Source organism: Zootoca vivipara, chromosome 2 (assembly GCF_963506605.1).
Source record: "Zootoca vivipara chromosome 2, rZooViv1.1, whole genome shotgun sequence".
Taxonomy (NCBI): domain Eukaryota; kingdom Metazoa; phylum Chordata; class Lepidosauria; order Squamata; family Lacertidae; genus Zootoca; species Zootoca vivipara.
This window is the reverse complement of record NC_083277.1, coordinates 19,135,082-19,157,203: the sequence shown is the minus strand read 5'-3', so window position 1 is coordinate 19,157,203 and position 22,122 is coordinate 19,135,082. Positions and strand designations below refer to the sequence as shown.

The window sequence follows — 22,122 nt, the reverse complement described above, 5'->3', positions numbered from 1 at the left end:
ATGAACACGCTCTTGTACACGAGATCAGAGAATCATAGAGTTGGAAGAGACCACAAGGGCCATCCAGTCCAACCCCCTGCCAAGCAGGAAACACCATCAAAGCATTCCTGACAGATGGCTGTCAAGCCTCTGCTTAAAGACCTCCAAAGAAGGAGACTCCACCACACTCCTTGGCAGCAAATTCCACTGTCGAACAGCTCTTACTGTCAGGAAGTTCTTCCTAATGTTCAGGTGGAATCTTCTTTCTTGTAGTTTGAATCCATTGCTCCGTGTCCGCTTGTCTGGAGCAGCAGAAAACAACCTTTCTCCCTCCTCTATATGACATCCTTTTATATATTTGAACATGATAGAATCATAGAATCATAGAGTTGGAAGAGAGATGCTACGGTGCATCAGCAACATAGGCTCCCAGACTATTTATTAAACAGCTATTGCACACGTGGGGGGCAGTGCAAAGCACAAACAACTTCCCAACCCCCCCCTTCACAAATGACTTCACAGCCTTCAAAAATGGGGGCATGGCGGGGCTGGGGCGGAGAGGAACATTTTACTCATTTTACTCATCGTCACAGCTCACGTTTTTCTGCTCTTCTCTGCTGATGTTGGCCGGGCTCAGGGACTGGACGGAGAGACATTGCTGGGTGGACTCAAAGCCCCACAGCCACTGCTCACTCACTTTAAACCTGGAGCACTCAGAGCGACGGCTGCACCTGCAGAGATACGTATACAGGAAAACAGAACGGAGACCTTAGACTGCCCTAAAAGGGAGAGGACCTTTTTTCTCTCCGGTCAAGTGCTCATCCATAAGCAAACAGACAGAGAAGATTATCTGGCACAAAAATGGATGCGTCCAGAATGTCAGGCAAGTTTCTCCCTGCCCAGAAAGCACACAGCTGTTATGAATTTGCTGAGCATGATCCAAATGACATCCGCATAATGCTAAGCCATGGTTTGCCTGGCCTAGGCGTAGCTTGCTTGAACGTCCGAGCCCAGTCTAACAGACTAGCTATGGTTTGGTTCCTTTTATTATTATTATTATTTTTGGATAAGATTATTTAAACATTAGACAAGTATACAGTCATATCTTGGTTCTCGAACGCCTTCTTACTCGTACATTTTGGCTCCCGAACGTTGAAAGTTAAGTGTTCCGGTTTCCGAACATTTTTCGGAAGCTGAATATCCGATGCGGCTTCCGCTTGAGTGCAGGAAGCTCCTGCAGCCAATTGGAAGCTGCACTTTGGTTTTCAAACGTTTCAGAAGTCGAATGGACTTCTGGAACAGATTACGTTCGAGAACCAAGGTATGACTGTATATGGAAATGTAATTGTTACCTTTTATAATTATACAACAGGCCTTTTCATTTTCATTTTGTTCAATTAAACTGTTCTTTAGAAACAAAAAAAGCTATGGTTTGGCTCCTGATAACAAACCATGGTGTGGTGCCATGGTTTGTTGCTGGCTTGCTTTAACTGTGGTTCTGCCAATGCCCTGCTATGTTGTGGCACTGAGTCATTCCACAAGCACTGCTGGCAGAATAGATGGTGGCCTCAACTGTGGCACACTGTGTGTGTGTGTGTTTGTGTGTGTGTGTTGTGAGGATGGTCCATGACAATTGTAAAACCTTGCAACTGCCACCACTTCCACTAAGCTCTTCTGTCCCAAAACAAGTCACGCAGAACAGTTATCTCCCTCCCCAGCTGGCTGGTAACTCCCCACTCTCCTCTGAGTACAGGCTGGATGGGGTATCTGTGGCTCTCCAGATGTTAGAATCATAGAGTTGGAAAAGACCACAAGGGCCATCCAGTCCAACCCCCTGCCAAGCAGGAAACACCATCAAAGCATTCTTGACATATGCCTGTCAAGCCTCTGCTTAAAGACCTCCAAAGGAGGAGACTCCACCACACTCCTTGGTAGCAAATTCCACTGCTGAACAGCTCTTACTGTCAGGAAGTTCTTCCTAATGTTCAGGTGGAATCTTCTTTCTTGTAGTTTGAGTCCATTGCCCCGTGTCCGCTTCTCTGGAGCAGCAGAAAACAACCTTTCTCCCTCCACTATATGACATCCTTTTATGTATTTGAACATGGCATACCCCTTAACATTCTCTCCTCCAGGCTAAACATACCCAGCTCCCTAAGCCGTTCCTCATAAGGCATCGTTTCCAGGCCTTTGACCATTTTGGTTGCCCTCTTCTGGACACGTTCCAGCTTGTCAGTATCCTTCTTGAACTGTGGTGCCCAGAACTGGACACAGTACTCCAGGTGAGGTCTGACCAGAGCAGAATACAGTGGTACTATTACTTCCCTTGATCTAGATGCTATACTCCTATTGATGCAGCCCAGAATTGCATTGGCTTTTTTAGCTGCTGCATCACACTGCTGACTCATGTCAAGTTTGTGGTCTACCAAGACTCCTAGATCCTTTTCACATGTACTGCTCTCAAGCCAGGTGTCTCCAACTCCCATCAGCCCCAGCAAGCATGTCCAGTGGCCAGGGCTGATGGGAACTGTAGGCCAACAAAATCTTGAGGGCCCATAGCTGCCAAGTTTTCCCTTTTCTCGCGAGGAAGCCTATTCAGCATAAGGGAAAATCCCTTAAAAAAAGGGATAACTTGGCAGCTATGTGAGGGCCACAGGTCCCCCATCCCTGGCCTAAGGTGTTTGCAGGCCAACAGCTCCCAACACAATTCATTTGTTGTTCCTTCGCCATAAACTGCACACCTAATTCCAATGACTGCTCTGTGGGGGTGATTGCACACTTTGCAATTTTCTGTCCAAGTTAGCAGGCAAAATGCAGCCCTGTGGCTCGGAAAGGTATAACCCACCACCCAACTAATGTATTTTAAAAAATAAAAAAATAAATCCCGTTCAATCCCAAGTGTCAATCTCTGCTCCTCCAGCGCCCTCTCTGCCCCCTGGCCAGTTGGCCCAGCCTCAGCCACCAGCTGGCAGAAATCCGAGCTGATCGGCCTGCACCCCCCAGGGCGGCTTCTTCTGCTGTGATCCTCCTCTGGGGGACAGGAAACAATTCCCTTCCCTCCCTGCAGAAGATGTCATTGTGTTCCCCGCCTCCTTTTGAACCCCTGTGGCCAGCCAAAACAGCTCCTCTCTCCTGCGCTCAAAACGTAAAAAAAACCTAGGGTTTCGGAGGAGAGTTTAGCCAGTTTGAAGCAAATGAGGAAACTTTTAACTCTCCAAACTAGCTTGTCTCTCCCTGGGACTTGTGCAAGTTGCAGTCCTCTTTCAGAGACCGCGAGCAACTCTTGATGGAGTGATCAGTTTCGAATTAAGAACATAAGAGAGCCCAGTTGGGTCAGGTCAAAGGCCCATCTAGTTTTATCAGCTAAACCCGGCTGGGTCAGGCCCGTGACCCATTTAGTCCAGCATCCTGTTCTCACGGGGACCAACTAGATGCCTGTGTGAAACCCATCGGCAGGGCCTGAGTTTCACTGTGTTTCAATGATGCCAAGGCTAGAGAAGAATGAGAATCACATGTGCTCTCCTGTCTTGGGCCAGCCATTTGCTAATGTTACATTTTTTAAAAAATACTGTTGGCTTGTGTTGTGTTGTGTTGTACTGTATGTTGAAAACTCCTAATAAAATAGATTTTCTAACAAAATTACTGCAATTGTGCTGTTGCGCAACATGAAAGAGCTCTGTTAACATACATACGTGTGTGTGTGTGTGTGTGTGTGTGTGTGTGTGTGTGTGCAGTCATACCTTGGTTGCAGGTATCAGATTTTTAGAAGACATCTGAAGGCAGCCCTGTTTAGGGAGGCTTTTAATGTTTAAGAAATTAGTGTATTTTAATGTTTCTGTTGGAAGCCGCCCAGAGCGGCTGGGGAAACCAAGCCAGATGGGCGGGGTATAAATAATAAACATATTATTATTATTATTATTATTATTATTATTATTATTATTATTATTATTATAGTTCTGGAATGCCTTTGACTCGAATATTTTGGCTCCTGACCACCGCAAACCCGGAAGTGAGTGTTCCGGTTTGTGAACGTTTTTTTGGAAGCCAAACGTCCAACGTGGCTTCCAATTGAGTGCAAGAAGCTCCTGCAAGCCAATGGCAAGGCGTGCCTTGGTTTTCGAACGTTTTCATAAGTAGAACGGACTTCTGGAACAGATTCCGCACACACACACACACACACACACACACACACACACCCCAGTACAGGGACAATTTAAAGGCAAAGCAGTAGGAAGAGTGGAGAACACATGCTTTGCAGGGGGAAACAGGCTTTTGGGAACAGACTGCTTTTAATGAAAGGGCTGGTGCCATGCTGTTTTTATTGCGATGACAGTGGTACCTTGGTTTAAGAACAGCTTAGTTTATGAACAACTTGGATTAAGAATGCTGCAAACCCAGAAGTAGGTGTTTTGGTTTGTGAACTTTGCCTTGGAAGCAGAACATGCTTCGCTTCCTGTTGAGTGTGTTCCATTTGTAAACTGAGTCCCCCGCTGCTATGGGAAAGCGCGCCTTGGTTTAAGAACACTAATGGTTTAAGAACGGACTTCCGGAACGGATTAAGTTCGTAAACCAAGTAACCACTGTACTTGCAAGGTTTTCAATGATTTTATCATAGAATCGTAGAGTTGGAAGGGTCCATAAGGGTCATCTAGCCCAACCCCCTGCAATACAGGGATCTTAACCCTATGTGCGGCTTGAACCCACAACCCTGGGATTAAATATGTCTATAGTTTTAATTCTATCCATGTTTGGTTTTTAATGATTCCCCCCCCCCCCGCCCCGGTTTTCAGCAGTTAGCGTTTTTATCTGTAAGCTGCCTTGAGTGCTGTTAAGGAAAAAGGGTGGTAATAATAATAATAATAATAATAATAATAATAATAATAATAATAGCTAAATCAGCCATTGCCCTCCCCTCTGCCACTGCACCAGCCCTCTTGCTGCCACAGGAAGCATCGTGCCTGCAAAGCAGCCGCTGCATTTTAAAACTGGGTCTTACCTTCCTTGGAGGACGCACCAGCCACAATAGGGGTCCCTCAGAGCCAAGCACGACTCGCAGTCGGGGTACTGGGAACACTCAAATATGGGGATCTTGGTCACCTGAAAAGGCAGAGCCACAGAGGGGGCCTGTCAACTGGCATCCACAGATTGGGAAGTCTGCCCATGGAAGCCCCTTTGTTGCAGCTGTGTAAATCTCTGGGGTTGTCCATCCTCCCCACTGTTGGTACTCCAATAGCAGAGATGACGACAGGTTGGGATTGGGTCAGGGAAGCTTCTCAAACGCTCCCAGATTGGTTGGTGGAGGGGGCAAGTACGTGAGACCTTAAACTGGCATACAGATTTCCCTATTTTTTTTAAAAAAGGGAAAGCCCCCCCCCCAAAGGGGAGGGGAGGCAGCACCCCCACCACCACCACCTTCCTTGTGTAAATACAAAAAGGTTTTAGATTCGGCAGTTCATACACAACCACTAAACCCCACCCCTACCAGCACCCCTGCCTTGTTAAGAATCACGGCACCTTTTTTCGCCGCTCACTGTTTCCATCTCACGGTATTCCCAGATAAAACTGAGATACGAGAAAGTACATCAAGAACCAAGGAAGAGAGCCACACTCTTTGAAGGAAAGGAAATCAGAACATTACTCCAGCGCTAGCAGGATTAAATAGAAGCAGCCTTCCATAAAACTTTGTGTGTTCCAGGGAAACAGTCCCGCCCCCCACTACCCAAACATTGCAGTTCTGCTTGTCGCCATCTTACATTAAAACCATTGTCCGGTACAATAGGTTAGAAATGTTCCTGTTTTAGAATGACAGAAAAGCAAAAACGTTACAGGGCCGTATTGCGTCTTGGTACTTAATTGTTCTGAAACTTAACCAATAAGGTCCAACGTTCGAAGAACTTACCTGGTGGCTGTTCCCATGATCTTATGCCGCATGCTAATTTCCTCATTATTACAATACCCCATTATTTTTCTTTATCCCATTAAAGAAAAATACCCACGCCATTCTTAGCAATGCTGGAACATTACTTTTTGTTTCCCTTTCATTTTGCGAAACCATTTTCCCCCCCTGCTGCGGTAAGCCAGGCAGCCGACGCTTCTATTTCTGGACCTGAATACTTTAAAAATAACTCAGAAGCAGCATTTCAGGTTTCATCGGTAATAAATAACCTGAAATTTCATTTGCTGCATTTCTGGTTTTAATTATATGGAACATACGCCCCTCCAAGGCTGCCTGCCTCTGATGGGAAAATTACCAAAGGAGTTAGCAGACGACAAGCCCGGAAGGGGTGATTATGCTGCCTCTGGGGTTGGAGATGGAGGGGAGCGAGCAGCTCTGGCTTGGAGCAGCCAAGGAGCCTCTCAAGGTTTGAAATTCCCAATCGACTTGGACAGGGCACGGTCACGTGAGTGGGAACCTGGTGGAAAGCGCATAAAGAAATAGACAGTGATAAATGACACCCGGCTGGGGGAGATGCTTAAGATAGCCTGGGCTGCAGAGCCTCTTTGTCTTAACGGACACTTCCCATCTGCTGGTTTTTTCTTTTCCCCGCTGCGCTGTCTGCTTTTTGTCAGGAAGCCCTTCTTATTTGTCCAAACCACTTTTACAATCAGAAAAGATGTGGTTAAGTTAAACACACACGAAGGGAAGGAACCGAGATGCTTTGATTCGGTGGCGCTCACCTGCGCGGAAATCTACAACACGGTGCCCTCTAGGTGTTGCCGTACTACAACTCCCACCATCCCACGCTGGCTGGGGCTGATGGGAGTCATAGTCCAGCAACATCCGGAGGGCATCACGTCGGCTATCCCTGCTGTCACAGGATTGTTGCGGCTACTCTAGAGTAACGATGCTCCGCATGCTTGTCTTTTAGCAGTTTTTATTTAGTGCAGTCTATTTACAGTGAGCTGGGTATGTACAACATGTCTGCTTAGTCCGACGCAGAATCCGGCACTGGACCGCCTCCAGCATAAGAGTCTTGGGACGGCAAATCTCTTTCCCCTCCTTCTCTTGCGTAATTCCAGAACCGGAGGAAAGGGTCTACGCTCCATGTTTTCCTTCTCCCCCCTTTCCCCCCTCTCTCTTCCTCCCTCCTGTGTTGCAGGGGCTCTCCCGTGCTGAGAGAGCCCCGGCCCTCTCTCTCCACTTCCTGACTAGACTCCTGAGCATCCACGCTGTTATCGCTGCTTGGGGAGGGGCTGCTTCTGATGAGGGGAAGAGGGTCCCTATATTCTGCGCTACACCCCACTCTGTGAGCCACCCTGAGACTGTATGATGAAGGACGGTATATATAAATCCAATTAATTTATAAATAATAAAATAATAAATAAAAAACCTGATTTGGCTTAAGTATTGTTACTGACCTTGCACCCTCGGGATACAACAGGGTAGGGCTCAAACAAGGTAAAATAAATGAAATGAAAGCACGCTTAGGAACCGGGTCCCCTTCTCAAGCCTCATAACCATTTTACAACTGTTAATGAATGAATGAATGAAGGCCTTCCTCTTCCATTACTCAACAGCCTTCAGATGTTCATGATCCCTCTGGGATATTAGCATGACTGCCGGAGCTTTTGTTATCTATAAATAGATATGGATTTTCATCCTCCTCTGCGCTACGAGTTCAAAGGAGGTCACAACATTCAGAAGGCTCTCCCCAATTATTCTCTGCAGGACGCAGGGAGAGAAATCCATCAAATGTGCTTGAAAGCCCAACAAGAACCACTGCGGTATTGTGAGGATCTCAGCAATTCCAAGTTGTTCTACATGACGGTATTATTTTGGCAGGATACTTTTTTTGACCATCAGATTTTTAACCCAGCCTCTCAAGGAATCTGTTTGGAGATTGATTGACTGACGAGTGATTGATTGGTTTGTTTGTTTGTATTATCAGGTTTCTAGGTGAAATAATACATTTATTTTTAAATTTATCCTAGTGTTTTGAAATGTTTTAATTTGTAATGCCAATAAAGGTATTATTTTATTGTATTGTACAATGGCTGACATCAGCAATACACAGCAGGGACTTTCACTTGCTCTCACCATAGACTGAGTCATGACATACAGGTGCTTCTTGGGCAGGTCGAAGAGGAGGTCTCCACTCACGGCACTGTTTGGCTGTATCACTAGAGAAGCGTACAGGTTGGCGTCTCCCGTAGGTCCCAAGTACACCTGCAAGGCAGCCAATGAAAACAGGGAAAGAAATAAAATGCCAGGGGAGGGACAGCTGGACGCCATTGTTGCCAAGCCTAAGACGCTTTCAGTAATAAATCTATTCCTCACACTCAGTGAGCAGAAACCCTCATTGAATGTGTCCAGAACAAACCAGGCAAACTGGGTGCCTTTCTGCGTTGTAAGTCAAACCAAGGACCAAATGCCATTTTTGCTTTTAAGCAAAGACCACAAGCTCCCAAAACACAGTATTTTCTCCAGGAAGTACTGGGATGAGGGAGAGAGAAAGCTTGATGTCTTGCACAGGGGGAAATGACTGCTGTTTGCCTCCTCCTGCCTCCTCCATATTCAAGCAGAAGATGGGAGTGCACAGCTTGCAAAGAAAGGGAACGAAAACAGCAGGGCGCTTCTAAAGTATCAGGCCGTTGCATCAGAGGCAAGAAGGGAAAAGGGAAGGGTTTCCCTTGCTGGCGTTCGCATTAAACAGGGTTTCCCAAACTTGGGTCTCCAGCTGCCTTTGGGCTACAACTTCAACCACCCCTAGTTAGCAGGACCAGTGTAGTCCCAAAACAGCTAGAGACCCAATTTTGGGAAGCCTTGCATGAAATGAATAAGGCCGGGTGAGTGTTCCACAATGGAGATGGGCAACTGTCTCCAAAATATGATGGAAAGGCAAATTGAAAAACCCAGGTAAGTTGCTTGTTGGTAGGGAAGTAAGAGGGGACGGTGTCCCTTGGGTTATCTCGTTCAGTCACACACTGGAAAGAACATTGCCTGAAGAAGAAGAAGAAGAAGAAGAAGAAGAAGAAGAAGAAGAAGAAGAAGAAGAAGAAGAAGAAGAGAAGAGTTTGGATTTCATCTCCCGCTTTATCACTACCCTAAAGGTAAAGGGTAAAGGGACCCCTGACCATTAGGTCCAGTCGTGACCGACTCTGTGGTTGCGCGCTCATCTCACATTATTGGCCGAGGGAGCCGGCGTACAGCTTCCAGGTCATGTGGCCTACATGACAAAGCTGCTTCTGGCAAACCAGAGCAGCACATGGAAACGCCGTTTACCTTCCCGCTGTAGCGGTTCCTATTTATCTACTTGCATTTTGACGTGCTTTCGAACTGCTAGGTTGGCAGGAGCTGGGACCAAGCAACGGGAGCTCACCCCGTCACAGGGATTCGAACCGCCGACCTTCTGATCAGCAAGCCCTAGGCTCAGTGGTTTAACCACAGCGCCACCTGGGTCCCTTGTTATCACTACCCAAAGGAGTCTCAAAGCGGCTAACATTCTCCTTTCCCTTCCTCCCCCACAACAAACACTCTGTGAGGTGAGTGAGGCTGAGAGACTTCAGAGAAGTGTGACTAGCCCAAGCTCACCCAGCAGCTGCATGTGGAGGAGCGGAGACGCGAATCCGGTTCCCCAGATTACGAGTCTACCGCTCTTAGTCACTACACCACACTGGCGTGGAAAGTTAGCAGCTCCTGGATGTGCAGACTGCCACAAAACCCAGACAAGGAGCTGAAGCCCAGGACCACCACTCAGCAAAGTGCAAAAGGTGGCAATTGCTTCTGGAGGGACCTGGGGCACATTGTGGGGACAAGCTGCCACCTGCGCTGACTTTGGAAGAAGGCCACTAGGTGGCACTGAGGCCCAACAGTTGACAGGGGAAAGTTGTGAGCAACCAACATTGCCATTTTTGCAGGGCAGCTCCCAAATGCCCATTGGGTTGATATGTCAGGTTAAGTGGGAAAAGGGGAAGAGACTGGTAGAGTGTTGGTTTAAGACAGGCATCCCCAAACTTTGGCCCTCCAGATGTTTTGGCCTACAACTCCCATGATCCTTAGCTAACAGGACCAGTGGTCGGGGAAGATGGGAATTGTAGTCCAAAACATCTGGAGGGCCAAAGTATGGGGATGCCTGGTTTAAGAGAAGGGCAAGCCAGGACTCGCATCAGCCCCAGACAGCCAACGGTCAGGTGATGGTTTGCTTTATTTCTTCGTTGCTTTTCTTACAGCTCAAAGCAGTTCAAATTAAAAACTATGGAAAACAACAATAAACACCTAAAGGCTAAACAAAAAGGCAGGGCTATGTGTCCCACTTTCAGTGAGATACTGGTAAGAAAATCATGGAATCACAGAATTGTAGAGCTGGAAGGGACACCAAGGGTCATCTAGTCCAACCCCCCGTTCTGGGCTTTTTAAGAATGAAAGTCTTGCTAAAAATGCTGCTGCTGCTGCAGTAATTTGGGCACACTTCAGTTCCAGGGTTGATGCCCCAGGATACCTCCCACATAGAGGAGAATGAGGCTAAGGAAGAACTGAAGCTCCTTTTTCCAATATGCAACTTTGCCTCTACATGAAGAACTTGCAAATTCTGTAAAGTGTGCGTAGCAGAGCAAGGGTAACATTCTAACTACATCTATCAACATCCTGGGTCTGTTCATGCCCCCAACTGAAGCGGATTTCATATTTTTGGCTGCGTGCTCCCCATTTTCTTGAAGTGCAGACACTGGGGCTGGATGCAAAACCTTAGAGATTTAAAATAATGTACAGTGGTGCCTCGCTAGACGAATTTAATTCGTTCCACGGGTCTTTTCTTATAACGAAAAATTCGTCTAGCAAATTCCATAGGAATGCAGTGAATTTTTTTTGAATTTTTTTTGCCCATAGGAACGCATTAATTGAATTTCAATGCATTCCTATGGGAAACCGCGATTTGCTAGACGAATTTTTCGTAAAATGAATTCGTCTAGCGAGGCAACCTCCGCTAGAAAAAACCTTTCGTTAAGCGGAAATTTCGTTAAGCAGGGCATTCGTTAAGCGAGGCACCACTGTATCTTAAAAGCAAGTTTCGGGCCCTCGGTGCTGTACATAAAAGGTGGGATTCGATATAGCGATAAGGAGATTGTTCCATCCGCGCAAACATTTCTGCTTGCCCAACGGAACCATCTTCTTCCGACCTTCCAGAGCAGATGTGGTGGTGGGGGGGGTCATATGGGGGGAGGAGAGTGGGGGGAAGCCCCGTTGCATAAGTGGGAGTCCTTATACTGTCTTCCACTAGTGTAACAGTTTAGCTGAATCCGGCCCAGAGGCTACAGAGCTTGTATGAGTCTGGTGAAGTCATGGAAGCCAAAAAAACAGCTGTAAGCAGGATTTCCAAGGGTCAGTAGTGGTGTGTGTGTGTGTCTACATCTACATTTATATCTATCAAAAAAAGGTAAAGGTAAAGGACCTCTGGACGGTTAAGTCCAGTCAAAGGTGACTATGGGGTTGCGGCGCTCATCTCGCTTTCAGGCCAAGGGAGCCAGTGCTTGTCCACAGACAGCTTTCCGGGTCATGTGGCCAGCAGGACTAAACCGCTTCTGGCGCAACGGGACACAGTGACAGAAACCAGAGCACACGGAAATGTCGTTTACCTCCCCCCTGCAATGGTACCTATTTATCTACTTGCACTGGCATGCTTTCAAACTGCTAGGTTGGCAGGAGCCAAGACAGAGCAATGGGAGGTCACTCTGTTGCGGGGATTCGAACTGCCGACCTTCCAATCAGCAAGCCCAAGAGGCTCAGCGGTTTAGACCACAGCGCCGCCCACGTCCCCATATAGAACCTGAGTCTGCACCCCTCCTGCTAGGACCCATCCAATCAACTATATAAAAGAACCAAATCATATTCCCGCATATTGCTGCACTTTCCACAATTTGTAGAGGTTGCAAAATTCAGCTCCCCTCCACCCCGATCCAATTTGCAGTTCATCTGAGCACACACAGCCCTGCCTGTACCGGCAAGCACACATTACGTAATGAACACTTTTCCTGATCTGCGGATCAATCTTTGTTGAGACGAGATATTATGCAATGCAAACCTCGCCTTGCTCGTTTCAAGCACACACCACACGACTCCACTTAATAATAACGGGGCACCCAGCATTAGTGACGGGCCCCATGGTATGTTAGGGCAGGCGCCAGCCCTCCTTCCCATGCCAGGCCCACCTCGCTCCTACCTTGTGCAGGCAGCCTTTGCTGTCTCCCAGGAAGATGACAGTGTGCCCATCTTCAATGCTGACGGCCACAGCAGTCAGGCGGGCGTTCGGCTTTTCCAAGATGGGCTCTGCTTCAAGAGGCACACGGCTGGCCATTGGACTGGGGGTGTGGTCTGAGCCACAAGGGTAGGCATCCAAAGTATCCTTTTTTTGGGAGAGGGAGAGAAAGAAGATGATGATGAGAATAAAGCTATTCCAAGCCAGCCAACATTTGGGAGGTTGGTTGCAATCATCTGATATAAACAAAAAATACATTAAGTGTTGGAACAGCAGAACTTGGGAGCAGCGGAGGATCTGCTGGGATCTACTGGAAGATCGATTGAATATTTGCACTAGAATATGCACAACCTGCAAGGGATGCGGGTGGCGCTGTGGGTTAAACCACAGAGCCTAAGGCTTGCTGATCAGAAAGTTGGTGGTTCGAATCCCCGCGACAGGGTGAGCTCCCGCTGCATTGTCCCAGCTCCTGCCAACCTAGCAGTTTGAAAGCACGTCAAAGTGCAATTAGATAAATAGGTACCGCTCCGGTGGGAAGATAAATGGCGTTTCCGGGCGCTGCTCTGGTTCGCCATAAGCGGTTTAGTCATGCTGGCCACATGACCCGGAAGCTGTACACCGGCTCCCTCGGCCAATAATGCGAGATGAGCGCCACAACCCCAGAGTCGGTCACGACTGGACCTAATGGTCAGGGGTCCCCTTTAACCTTTACCTTATGTTTTGATGCAAACTGTTTGAGATCTACTGACAGTAAGCCATCTATAAATGCCTTGGGGTGCATCCGGACTGTTAGTATTTTGTGGGATAGATAAATGGACCTAATGGTCAGGGGTCCCTTTACCTTATGCACAACCTGCAGACTTAACATACAGAATAGGACAGACATAGGCAAACTCAGCCCTCCAGATGTTTTGGGACTACAACTCCCACCATCCCTAGCCAACAGGACCAGTGGTCAGGGATGATGGGAATTGTAGTCTCAAAACATCTGGAGGGCCGAGTTTGCTGTGCCTGGAATAAGAGAATAAGAAGAGCATATATTTAGAGAAGACGGGAAAACATTTATTGAATGTATGGGGGGAAAACTGTATAGCTGAAAACGCTGGCAGCATTAGGATAAATTCAACACTGTAAACAAGTTTTGATGCAATAATGGAATACTGAATGGTGCAGTTTTTGTAAAATATGCAGGGATTTATGATATGCAAAATGAACCATGGAAAGAGTAGAAGGGATGTCATTGATACCTTAAGGATGTAAAATAAGTATTTTAAATTGTAAAACAGAAAATTTAATAAAAATTATATATATGTATATAGAGAGAGATTTGCACTAGATCAGCAAACGTTAGAATCCCAGCAGTTTAACAACAGCAATAACAAAAAAAGCCCTAGTACAATTCCTGGTTTGCAGTAACTCAGGTGTAGATTTGTCCTTTCAGATTCAGCCCAGGTGAGTATAGGGTTGATAAGGTTAAGTGGCTCCAACCCAGGAGGGTCACTTCTTTGTTCCTAGCTCTGGTTGTTTGACTGTGGAGCTCCAGTAAAAAAAAAAAGGAAAACCGATCCCACGAGCCTGGAATCTGCCAGCGCTTGCGTTATTGAATATGGTGCTAGGAAAATGGGACTTTATGAAACACAGAAAGGCGGTGAAACAATTTGCACGTTGGAACGTAAGAACATGGGAAGAGGCCAGCTGGATCATGTCAATGGCCCTTCTAGTCCAGCAACCTGTTCTCACCGTGGCCAACCAGATGCAGGAACCGAGTGGAAGAGCACTGCATCTCCTTGCCATTTCTGGGAACATTACTGCAACCACGGAGGTAGAGCATAGCCCTTGTGGCAATAGCCATTGATAGCATGCTACCCTTCAGGAATCTGCCCAATCCTCTTTTAAAGCCATCCAAGTTGATGGCCAACACAGCCTCCTGTGGGAGTGAGTTCCATAGTTTAACTACGCGCTGCATAAATAAATACTTTCTTTTGCCCGTCCTGAATCTCCCAACATTCAGCTTCACCGGGTGTCCACGAATTCTAGTGTTCTAAGGAAGGAGAAAAGTTTTTCTCTATCCACTCTCGCTAGGCACATTTCCTCCTTGCATGCACACACACATGCTCTCTCCACCCCAACATTGATGGTGTCAGAATTCAAACCCAGACCGGTTCCTAAATCTAGACCTGGCTTTCCCCAACCTGGTACCCTCCAGATGTTTGAGACTACATTTCCCATCATTCCTCGTCAGCCCAGTGCTGCTTGCTGAGGCTGATGGGAGTTGCCGTCTAAGACGTCTGGATTGCACTAGGTCTGGGAAGGCTGCTCCAGGGCTTAAGGGCTAGCCTGCAGGAAGGAACCAGCCAGTTTGCCATCTCCAAGCTCTGGCTAAGGGAAAGAATGACAAGAGAACAATGGATTCAATGGATTCAAACTTCAAGAAAGAAGATTCCACCTAAACATTAGGAAGAACTTCCTGACAGTAAGAGCTGTTCGGCAGTGGAATCTGCTACCAAGGAGTGTGGTGGAGTCTCCTTCTTTGGAGCTCTTTAAGCAGAGGTTTGACAGGCATATGTCAAGAATGCTTTGATGGTGTTTCCTGCTTGGCAGGGGGTTGGACTGGATGGCCCTTGTGGTCTCTTTCAACTCTATGATTCTATGATTCTAGAACAAGCCTGGCCAGCAAAGAAACCTCTTCGACATCAATAAACTGAAGCAGATATTGCAAAGGAAAAGAGTGATCTTTCCAGTTCAGGTTTTTGTTCCTTGGTCTCCGGGCAACAACGGGACTCAGTTTGCTGCTGCTGCAGCATTGGATTTCCTCCTGCAACCTGGCAGAAGCCAATTCTTCTGACGAGAAGCCAGCTTGTAGCACAAGGAACCCAACAACATGGTGTCGGAAGCACAGTTTGTGCCCAACATGATGTCCTGTTCTGACAGACATTCTACCTCTGGGCTTCAAGCACTAAGGTTAATAGGAAGCTTCCTAAGACCAGATGGGGCTCTTTTTTGGCATCTGGCTGAGCATTGTAAATTATGACTGGCGGCAGCTCTCTGGGGATCTCAGGCAGAGATCTATCTATCACATCACTTGCTAAGAAAACCTTTTAAAAAGGGGGGTGGGGAGAGAGAGATATGCCAGGAATTGAACCCGGGACCTTCCGCATGCAAAACTACGAGTCACTGAGCTGCAGTCCCTCCCCCCCCCAACAACTTTACACTGTACTAATGCTAACAATACTATTTGGGGAAACGTTTTGCAACTCCTTGCAAACCAGCCGTTGCTCTGCTCTTCTCCGATTCGGCCGCCTTTAGAACAGGACACACCTGCCTGATTGCCAATCATTTGCACACAAGAGAGGCCAGTTTTCAAGCTGTGGACCTCCAGATTAAGAATGGGCACAGCTGTCAATTTGGACTCTCTCAATCAACCTCTCTTTCCAATCTTAAATTCACTTCTCCACATATTGCAGCAATTTGACCCCCCCCCAAAAAAAAACACCCAACAGTTTACTAAAAAGAATCCTCATGAAACTTCATCAGCATTTGGGTGCAAATTTCTCCTAATGAACACAATTTTGTACGCAGTTTATCTAATGTACACATTTCGGCAAGCCAATTTTTTCCTTAAATGATAATTTAAAAAAACCACAAACTAATGTAGTATCTTCATTTTTATGCACACTTCATTAAGGCCTGCATTTTTATGCAAACACTGGTTGGAGAACTGCATTGCAACATTCAGGCGGGTGTGACTTTTGATGTGTGTGTTTCACTTCACTTAGTGCTTGGGGAAATCGCCATGCAAATTAATTCCTTTTAAGCTCTCCCTCCTGGAGGTGCTGTTTGCTGCAAACACAGAGAATTGGGGGGGGGGAGGGGCAAATAACACCTGCAGAGAGAACATTTCAGCAGAAAGCAGCGCAAGGAGGACAGGGTTAAGCTTCTCTCCACTCCCCAAACACGTTTCCAGTGCCGGGCCGACCCATCCGTGAGGCAAACTGAGGCAGCTGCCTTAGGCAGTGGAATCCAAGGGGTGCTGCCCAGGTGCCCACACCACTGCTGGAGAAGTGAGGACAAGCAGTGGCAGCTGTTTCCAGGTTCCAGAAAGAAGATTTTGAAAGCTATGCATGCTTTTTCATTTTCTAAAAAGGATGCTTAAAAGTATCGTACAGGCATAGAATCATAGAGTTGGAAGAGACCACAAGGGCCATCCAGTCCAACCCCCTGTCAAGCAGGAAACACCATCAAAGCATTCTTGACATATGCCTGTCAAAGTATTCCTGACATATGTCTGCTTAAAGACCTCCAAAGAAGACCTCCACCACACTCCTTGGTAGCAAATTCCACTGCCTCGGAAGAATGCAAGCAGAAGGGGCCACTGCAAGAAACCAGCCAAGCTCAAACTGCCTCCAGGGTGTGTGTGTGGGGGGGGGGGGAACTGACAGGCATTTCATTTGTAAGCTGAAACGGAGTAATTTGGGAACTGGCCACAACAAAACATGCACAGCTCGATACAAGCGTTTTAATGGCAAGCCCCTTCCCAAGGTTGGCGTTCACATGTGTGGTGTAGTGATTAAGAGCGGTAGACTCGTAATCTGGGGAACTGGGTTCGCGTCTCCGCTCCTCCACCTGCAGCTGCTGGGTGACCTTGGGCTACTCACACTTCTCTGAAGTCTTTCAGCCCCACCCACCTCACAGAGTGTTTGTTGTGGGAGAGGAAGGGAAAGGAGAATGTTAGCCGCATTGCGACATCTTTGGGTAGTGATAAAGCGGGATATCAAATCCAAACTCCTCTTCCTCCTCCTCTTCTTCTTCTTCACACGCCACAGGATAAACACACCATAAAACAAGGTCTGTGTCCGACACATGCCACCTTTGCGTTCTAAACTATGCAGCTGGAGCCACAGAACGCAGAGCCAGAAAACTCTGGAGATTCATGTCCCAGAGGCCTTCTTCCCCTCCTTGCTCGGCTATTTATTTTGATATTAAATTCCATTTATAATGGCATTCACCCCCCACCCCTCCTCCTAGTCCGGTACGCTGCACATTTAAGATGTTTGCAAAAAAATAGGAGTTTGTGCTTCTGCTAAGGAAGGACCAAGGGTCTCACAGAAGGGAAAGCTAAGAAAAAGGGGTGTTGGAATTATCTGCTGATTTGTCGCCCACAGGCTGGATTTAGAAGGCGATTGGGCCGGATCCGGCCCCCGGGCCTTAGTTTGTCTACCCATGTGTTACACACTGGAAGATTCAAATGAAAGTACTTCTTTGCACGGTGTATATTTAAATTGTGGAATTCACTCCCACGAGGATCAGGGATGGCCACCAACGTGGACGGCTTTAAAGGAGGATTAGACAAAAATCCTCGGAGGATCAGGCTGTATCAGTGGCTACTAACCCTCGTGGATCTGTTCTACCTCCACTGTCAGAGGCCATAATGCTTCTGAATACCAGTTGCCGGAAACCTCAGGAGCGGAAAGCGCTGCTGTTCCCTGGCCGTTTTTGCAGGAATCTGGTTGGCCGCTCTGAGGAGGTGGGAGGCTGCACTCGATGGACCAGAGGGCTCCTATTATGTGCTTACGTTCATTCTGAAGATGGCTTGGAAGCTGCCGCTGGTTCTAAATAAGGCTACTGGACTGTCGCAAGCATACTGCACTTCTGCATTCTCTCTCTTTTGGGGTCCAATCCAAAGGAAGCTGCCCTATACCAAACCTCCTAAATAATAATGCAGCTTCCTAAGCTCCTGCAGGTGGGACGCAGGTGGCACTGTGGTCTAAACCACAGAGCCTCTTGGGCTTGCCGATCAGAAGGTCGGCGGTTCGAATCCCCGCGACGGGGTGAGCTCCTATTGTTCAGTCCCTGCTCCTGCCAACCTAGCAGTTCGAAAGCACAAAGCACAAAGTGCAAGTAGACTAATAGGGACCGCCCTGGCGGGAAGGTACAGTGGTGCCTCGCTTAACGAATACCCTGCTTAACGAAATTTCCACTTAATGAAAGGATTTTTCGAGCGGAGGTTACCTCGCTAGATGAATGCATTTTACGAAAAATTCGTCTAGCGAATCGTGGTTTCCCATAGGAATGCATTGAAATTCAAATAATGTGTTCCTATGGGCAAAAAAAATAATAATAAAAAATTCAATGCATTCCTATGGGATTCGCTAGACGAATTTTTCGTTATAAGAAAAGACCCGTGGAACGAATTAAATTCGTCTAGCGAGGCACCACTGTACTGGGGAAAATAAAACGGGAAGTTTGTCCTGAATGGCAGCCCTTTAAAAGTGAGATACTTTTCAGCATGGCTTATTTTCTCAGGTTGGGGGGTGGGGGGAATAAGCTTTTGCAGAGCTTAAAGGTAAAGGTAAAGGGACCCCTGACAGTTAAGTCCAGTCATGAACGACTCTGGGGTTGCAGCGCTCATCTTGCTTTAGAGGCCGAGGGAGCCGGCGTTTGTCCGCAGACAGCTTCTGGGTCATGTGGCCAGGAAACACCGTTTACATTTTTTTTTTGCCCATAGGAACACATTAATTGAATTTCAATGCATTCCTATGGGAAACTGCTATTCGCTAGACGAATTCTTCGTAAAACGAATTCGTCTAGCGAGGCAACCTCCACTCAAAAAATCCTTTCATTAAGCGGAAATTTCGTTAAGCAGGGCATTCGTTAAGCGAGGCACCACTGTAGATGATCTACAAGTCTCCCTTAAAAATACATTCTGTGCTCCTTTTGTAATGGAAACCACAAAGTACAGACAGAGAGAGGCCTTCTCTCTCCAGTTGCCCTCCAGACGGAGCTGGTCCAAGATTTTGTAGCTGTTGTTACCAATCTTCCTATGCAAATTAAAACTTCCCCGTTTTTTGGGGGGGGAGGAAGGGGGTCCCGGGGTCTTACAGCAATGTCCAAGGTCAACAGGCATGCTATTTCTCTCTCTCTCTAAGTATTTTTTTACTTCCTTCCCTTTACAAGGGTGCCTATCCATGCCTCTGGGCAGCGGAAAGAGATTACGAGGCTCTTGAGAACAAGGGATATAAGGCTTGCCAGCTTTCGAATTGGCCCCTGGAGCCAGGCTTTTAACGCCTCTTTGATCTGAAGCAATTAGCAGGTGACTGGGCTTATCTCAGTGCCCTTATCTCTGTCCCTTTTACCAGGTGTTGGCTGGTAATTCTGCATTCCAAAGCTGCTGTCTGAGTCACAAGAGCATGTCCACAGCAACAAAGAGAGGCTTGTGTCCCCTTAAAGAGTAAGAGCCACAAATAGCCACTCCTATCAGCCCATCACCCATTCCCATAACCCCCACCCCCCACCCTCTGAATATACATAAGGGTCTGGCTACTTCTGTTTCGGTGTATCTGATTAAGTGTGCATGCACACGAAAGCTCATACCAAAATAAAAAGTTAGTTGGTCTTTAAGGTGCTACTGAAGGATTTTTTTTATTTTGTAGCCACAAATAGATTGGTTAAGCTTTTGAGGTGCCAGAGGAGTCATGAGTGTGGGTGTTGTGCTGAAACAGACACAACACCAGGCTCCCACCCACCGACCCCATCAATTGTCAACCCCAGCGGACAACTATTATAAGACAAACTTCTAAGTCCTACCGTCTTCCAAAGCAACTACTCTATTCCAAACTTTAAAATGGAAAGTGTAATGCTGGTGGTCCACAAAAGAGGTTTAAAGACCGTCTCAAGGCAATTTTTTAAAAAAATGTAGTATAGACACCAACAATTGGGAAACACTTGCCTGCGAGCGCTCCAATTGGAGAACAGCCTTTACCAAGGGTGTCATGTGGGCTTTGAAGACACTTGAACTCACGACGCAAGGGAGAAACGTTCTAAGAGGAAGGCATGTTTGGCAAATCCACACTGTGATCAACTCCTGCCTGGAAACCAATGTCCCCACTGTGGAAGGATGTGTAGATCCAGAATTGGGCTCCACAGTCACTTATGGACTCATTGTTAAAACCATGTTTATGGAAGACAATCTTACTAGGCTACAAGTGACCGCCAAAGAAGAAGAAGAAGAGAAGAAGAAGAAGAAGAAGAAGAAGAAGAAGAAGAAGAAGAAGAAGAAGAAGAAGAAGAAGAAGAAGAAGAAGATCCCTTTTCCCAAAGGGAAGGTGCTCCCTCACTCTCCAAGGAACTAGGCTTGTTCACACATTGCGCTGAATATGGGTGTAAGCTCCCTCAACACATGCAGTGTTAGAAATTTCCCATTTTTTGTGACTGGCGCAGTTCCAATTGTGACCGCGTGGTGATCTCTGGATGCCAAGTTGGCAACTGATGTCTCCATCTGGCTGGCCTCTCCAGTTTTCTTACGCAGGTAAGCAGAAGTATATCCAAACTTAGGAGTGCATGGTTCACCTCCCTCCTCCAGTTAATCACTACAATTACCCAGTGAGGTAAGCTTAAGAGCCTGTGACTGGCCCAAGTTCACCCAGTGGGGATTGACTGAGTGGGGATTCGAACCCGGATCTCCCAGGTCCTAGTCCGACACTCTGACCACCATACCACACTGGCTTCCTAGAGTACTTCTGCTATGGGCTGCTATATAAATTAAGTAGGGAAATATATATATGGGGAAAGCAACATGTCACTTAGAGAAAGGTCTGCAATATTTTCCTTGAAGCTTGAATTTGTTTTGTTCTGGATTACTTTTTTTGATGTTTTAATGTGCTGTGAACTGCTTTGAGTTTTCCCCCCTTTAAAATATAAAGTTGTATAGAAATGAAAATATCCACCAACAACAACTGGGGGGGGGGTGGTACTTAGACATTCCATTGTGGCGACCGTAATATAGGTTTAAGGTGACTAGGTTTAAGGCTGACCACAATAATTGCAAGCAAGAAGAGCTTTTCAGCTATGAGCGATTAAATCTGCCTTCCTGACCACTCCCTCTCAGACTTCTCCATCTTTTTTCTAAGAGGAAAGCAGTACAAACATATATTCAAAAGACTTGCCCTGGAGTTATTATTTCTGAATTACAATCATCGTTTATAGAACTCTAAACAACCAGGTGTAATTTGAAATTCAATGGCGGAGTACAAAAGACAACAGCTCCTGCGGAGATTTTGATTCTTGCAGTGCTCATTATATAACGCACTTAATTGTCGTATGCATTTCAAGTATTACTACTTTTATACTTCATCATATTTCTCCGAGATGCAAAAGAGGTGTTGAAGTATGGCTAATATCTACCTGAGTCAACTGAAAGCGTTAATCAGCAATCTTTCCTCCGTACATGGCTGAAGATTTAACAATTTTTTACTTTCTTGGAAAGTGGTCAGTGGCAGGGGTGGGCAGACTTCAGGCTTGCGAGATCTACTTAGGGTTTTGTTTTTTGTTTTCACTAGAACCCCAAGATCCACCAAACAGAGGCTGGTGGAAGAAGAAGAAGAAGAAGAAGAAGAAGAAGAAGAAGAAGAAGAAGAAGAAGAAGAAGAAGAAGAAGAAGAAGAAGAAGAAGAAGAAGAAGAAGAAGACACATGCAGAAGAAGAAGACGACGACACACGCAGAAGAATCAAAGGCTGTGGAGCCCAGGAATTTGTACTGAGTACCATGACTGAACACAGCTCACCGGGTTGTTGTAGCCAACGGTAGAGTAGGCCCACTGAAGTTGACAGACATTACTAACTTAGGTTTCATTAACTTCAATGGGTTAATGAACTCTTGAGTAGAACTCACTTGGTGAGCCCCATCAGCAGAAGCCTGCACAAGAACTTCCACCTGCGCAATGGAGTTTCCTGCCTGTGCTAGAGAACCCCCAGAACAGCATGCGGGGGGGGAGGGGGGAGGAGATGTGGGACCATCCCATCAGAAATGCCCATCCCGACAGAACCATCAGCCTAGCAGCATGTTGAATGCCTCCTGTACTCTTTCCACAAAGAGGTCCATTCCTAGTTACATACCCATCCACCGCCACTGGGGGAAGGGAAGTTGTTTTTTTTAACAATTGGGATTCAGAAACTTGTG

General features: G+C 46.7%; 1 protein-coding gene across 1 annotated transcript in view; it reads right to left on the bottom strand.

Annotated features, from left to right (window-relative positions):
* Positions 1-22,122, bottom strand: part of PLXNB1 (plexin B1) — a 136,585-nt gene that overhangs the window by 54,025 nt on the left and 60,438 nt on the right. Inside the window, 4 exon segments of the mRNA XM_060271238.1 lie at positions 578-710; positions 4,973-5,073; positions 8,015-8,143; positions 12,132-12,314. Coding sequence (XP_060127221.1) covers positions 578-710; positions 4,973-5,073; positions 8,015-8,143; positions 12,132-12,314 — 546 coding nt within the window.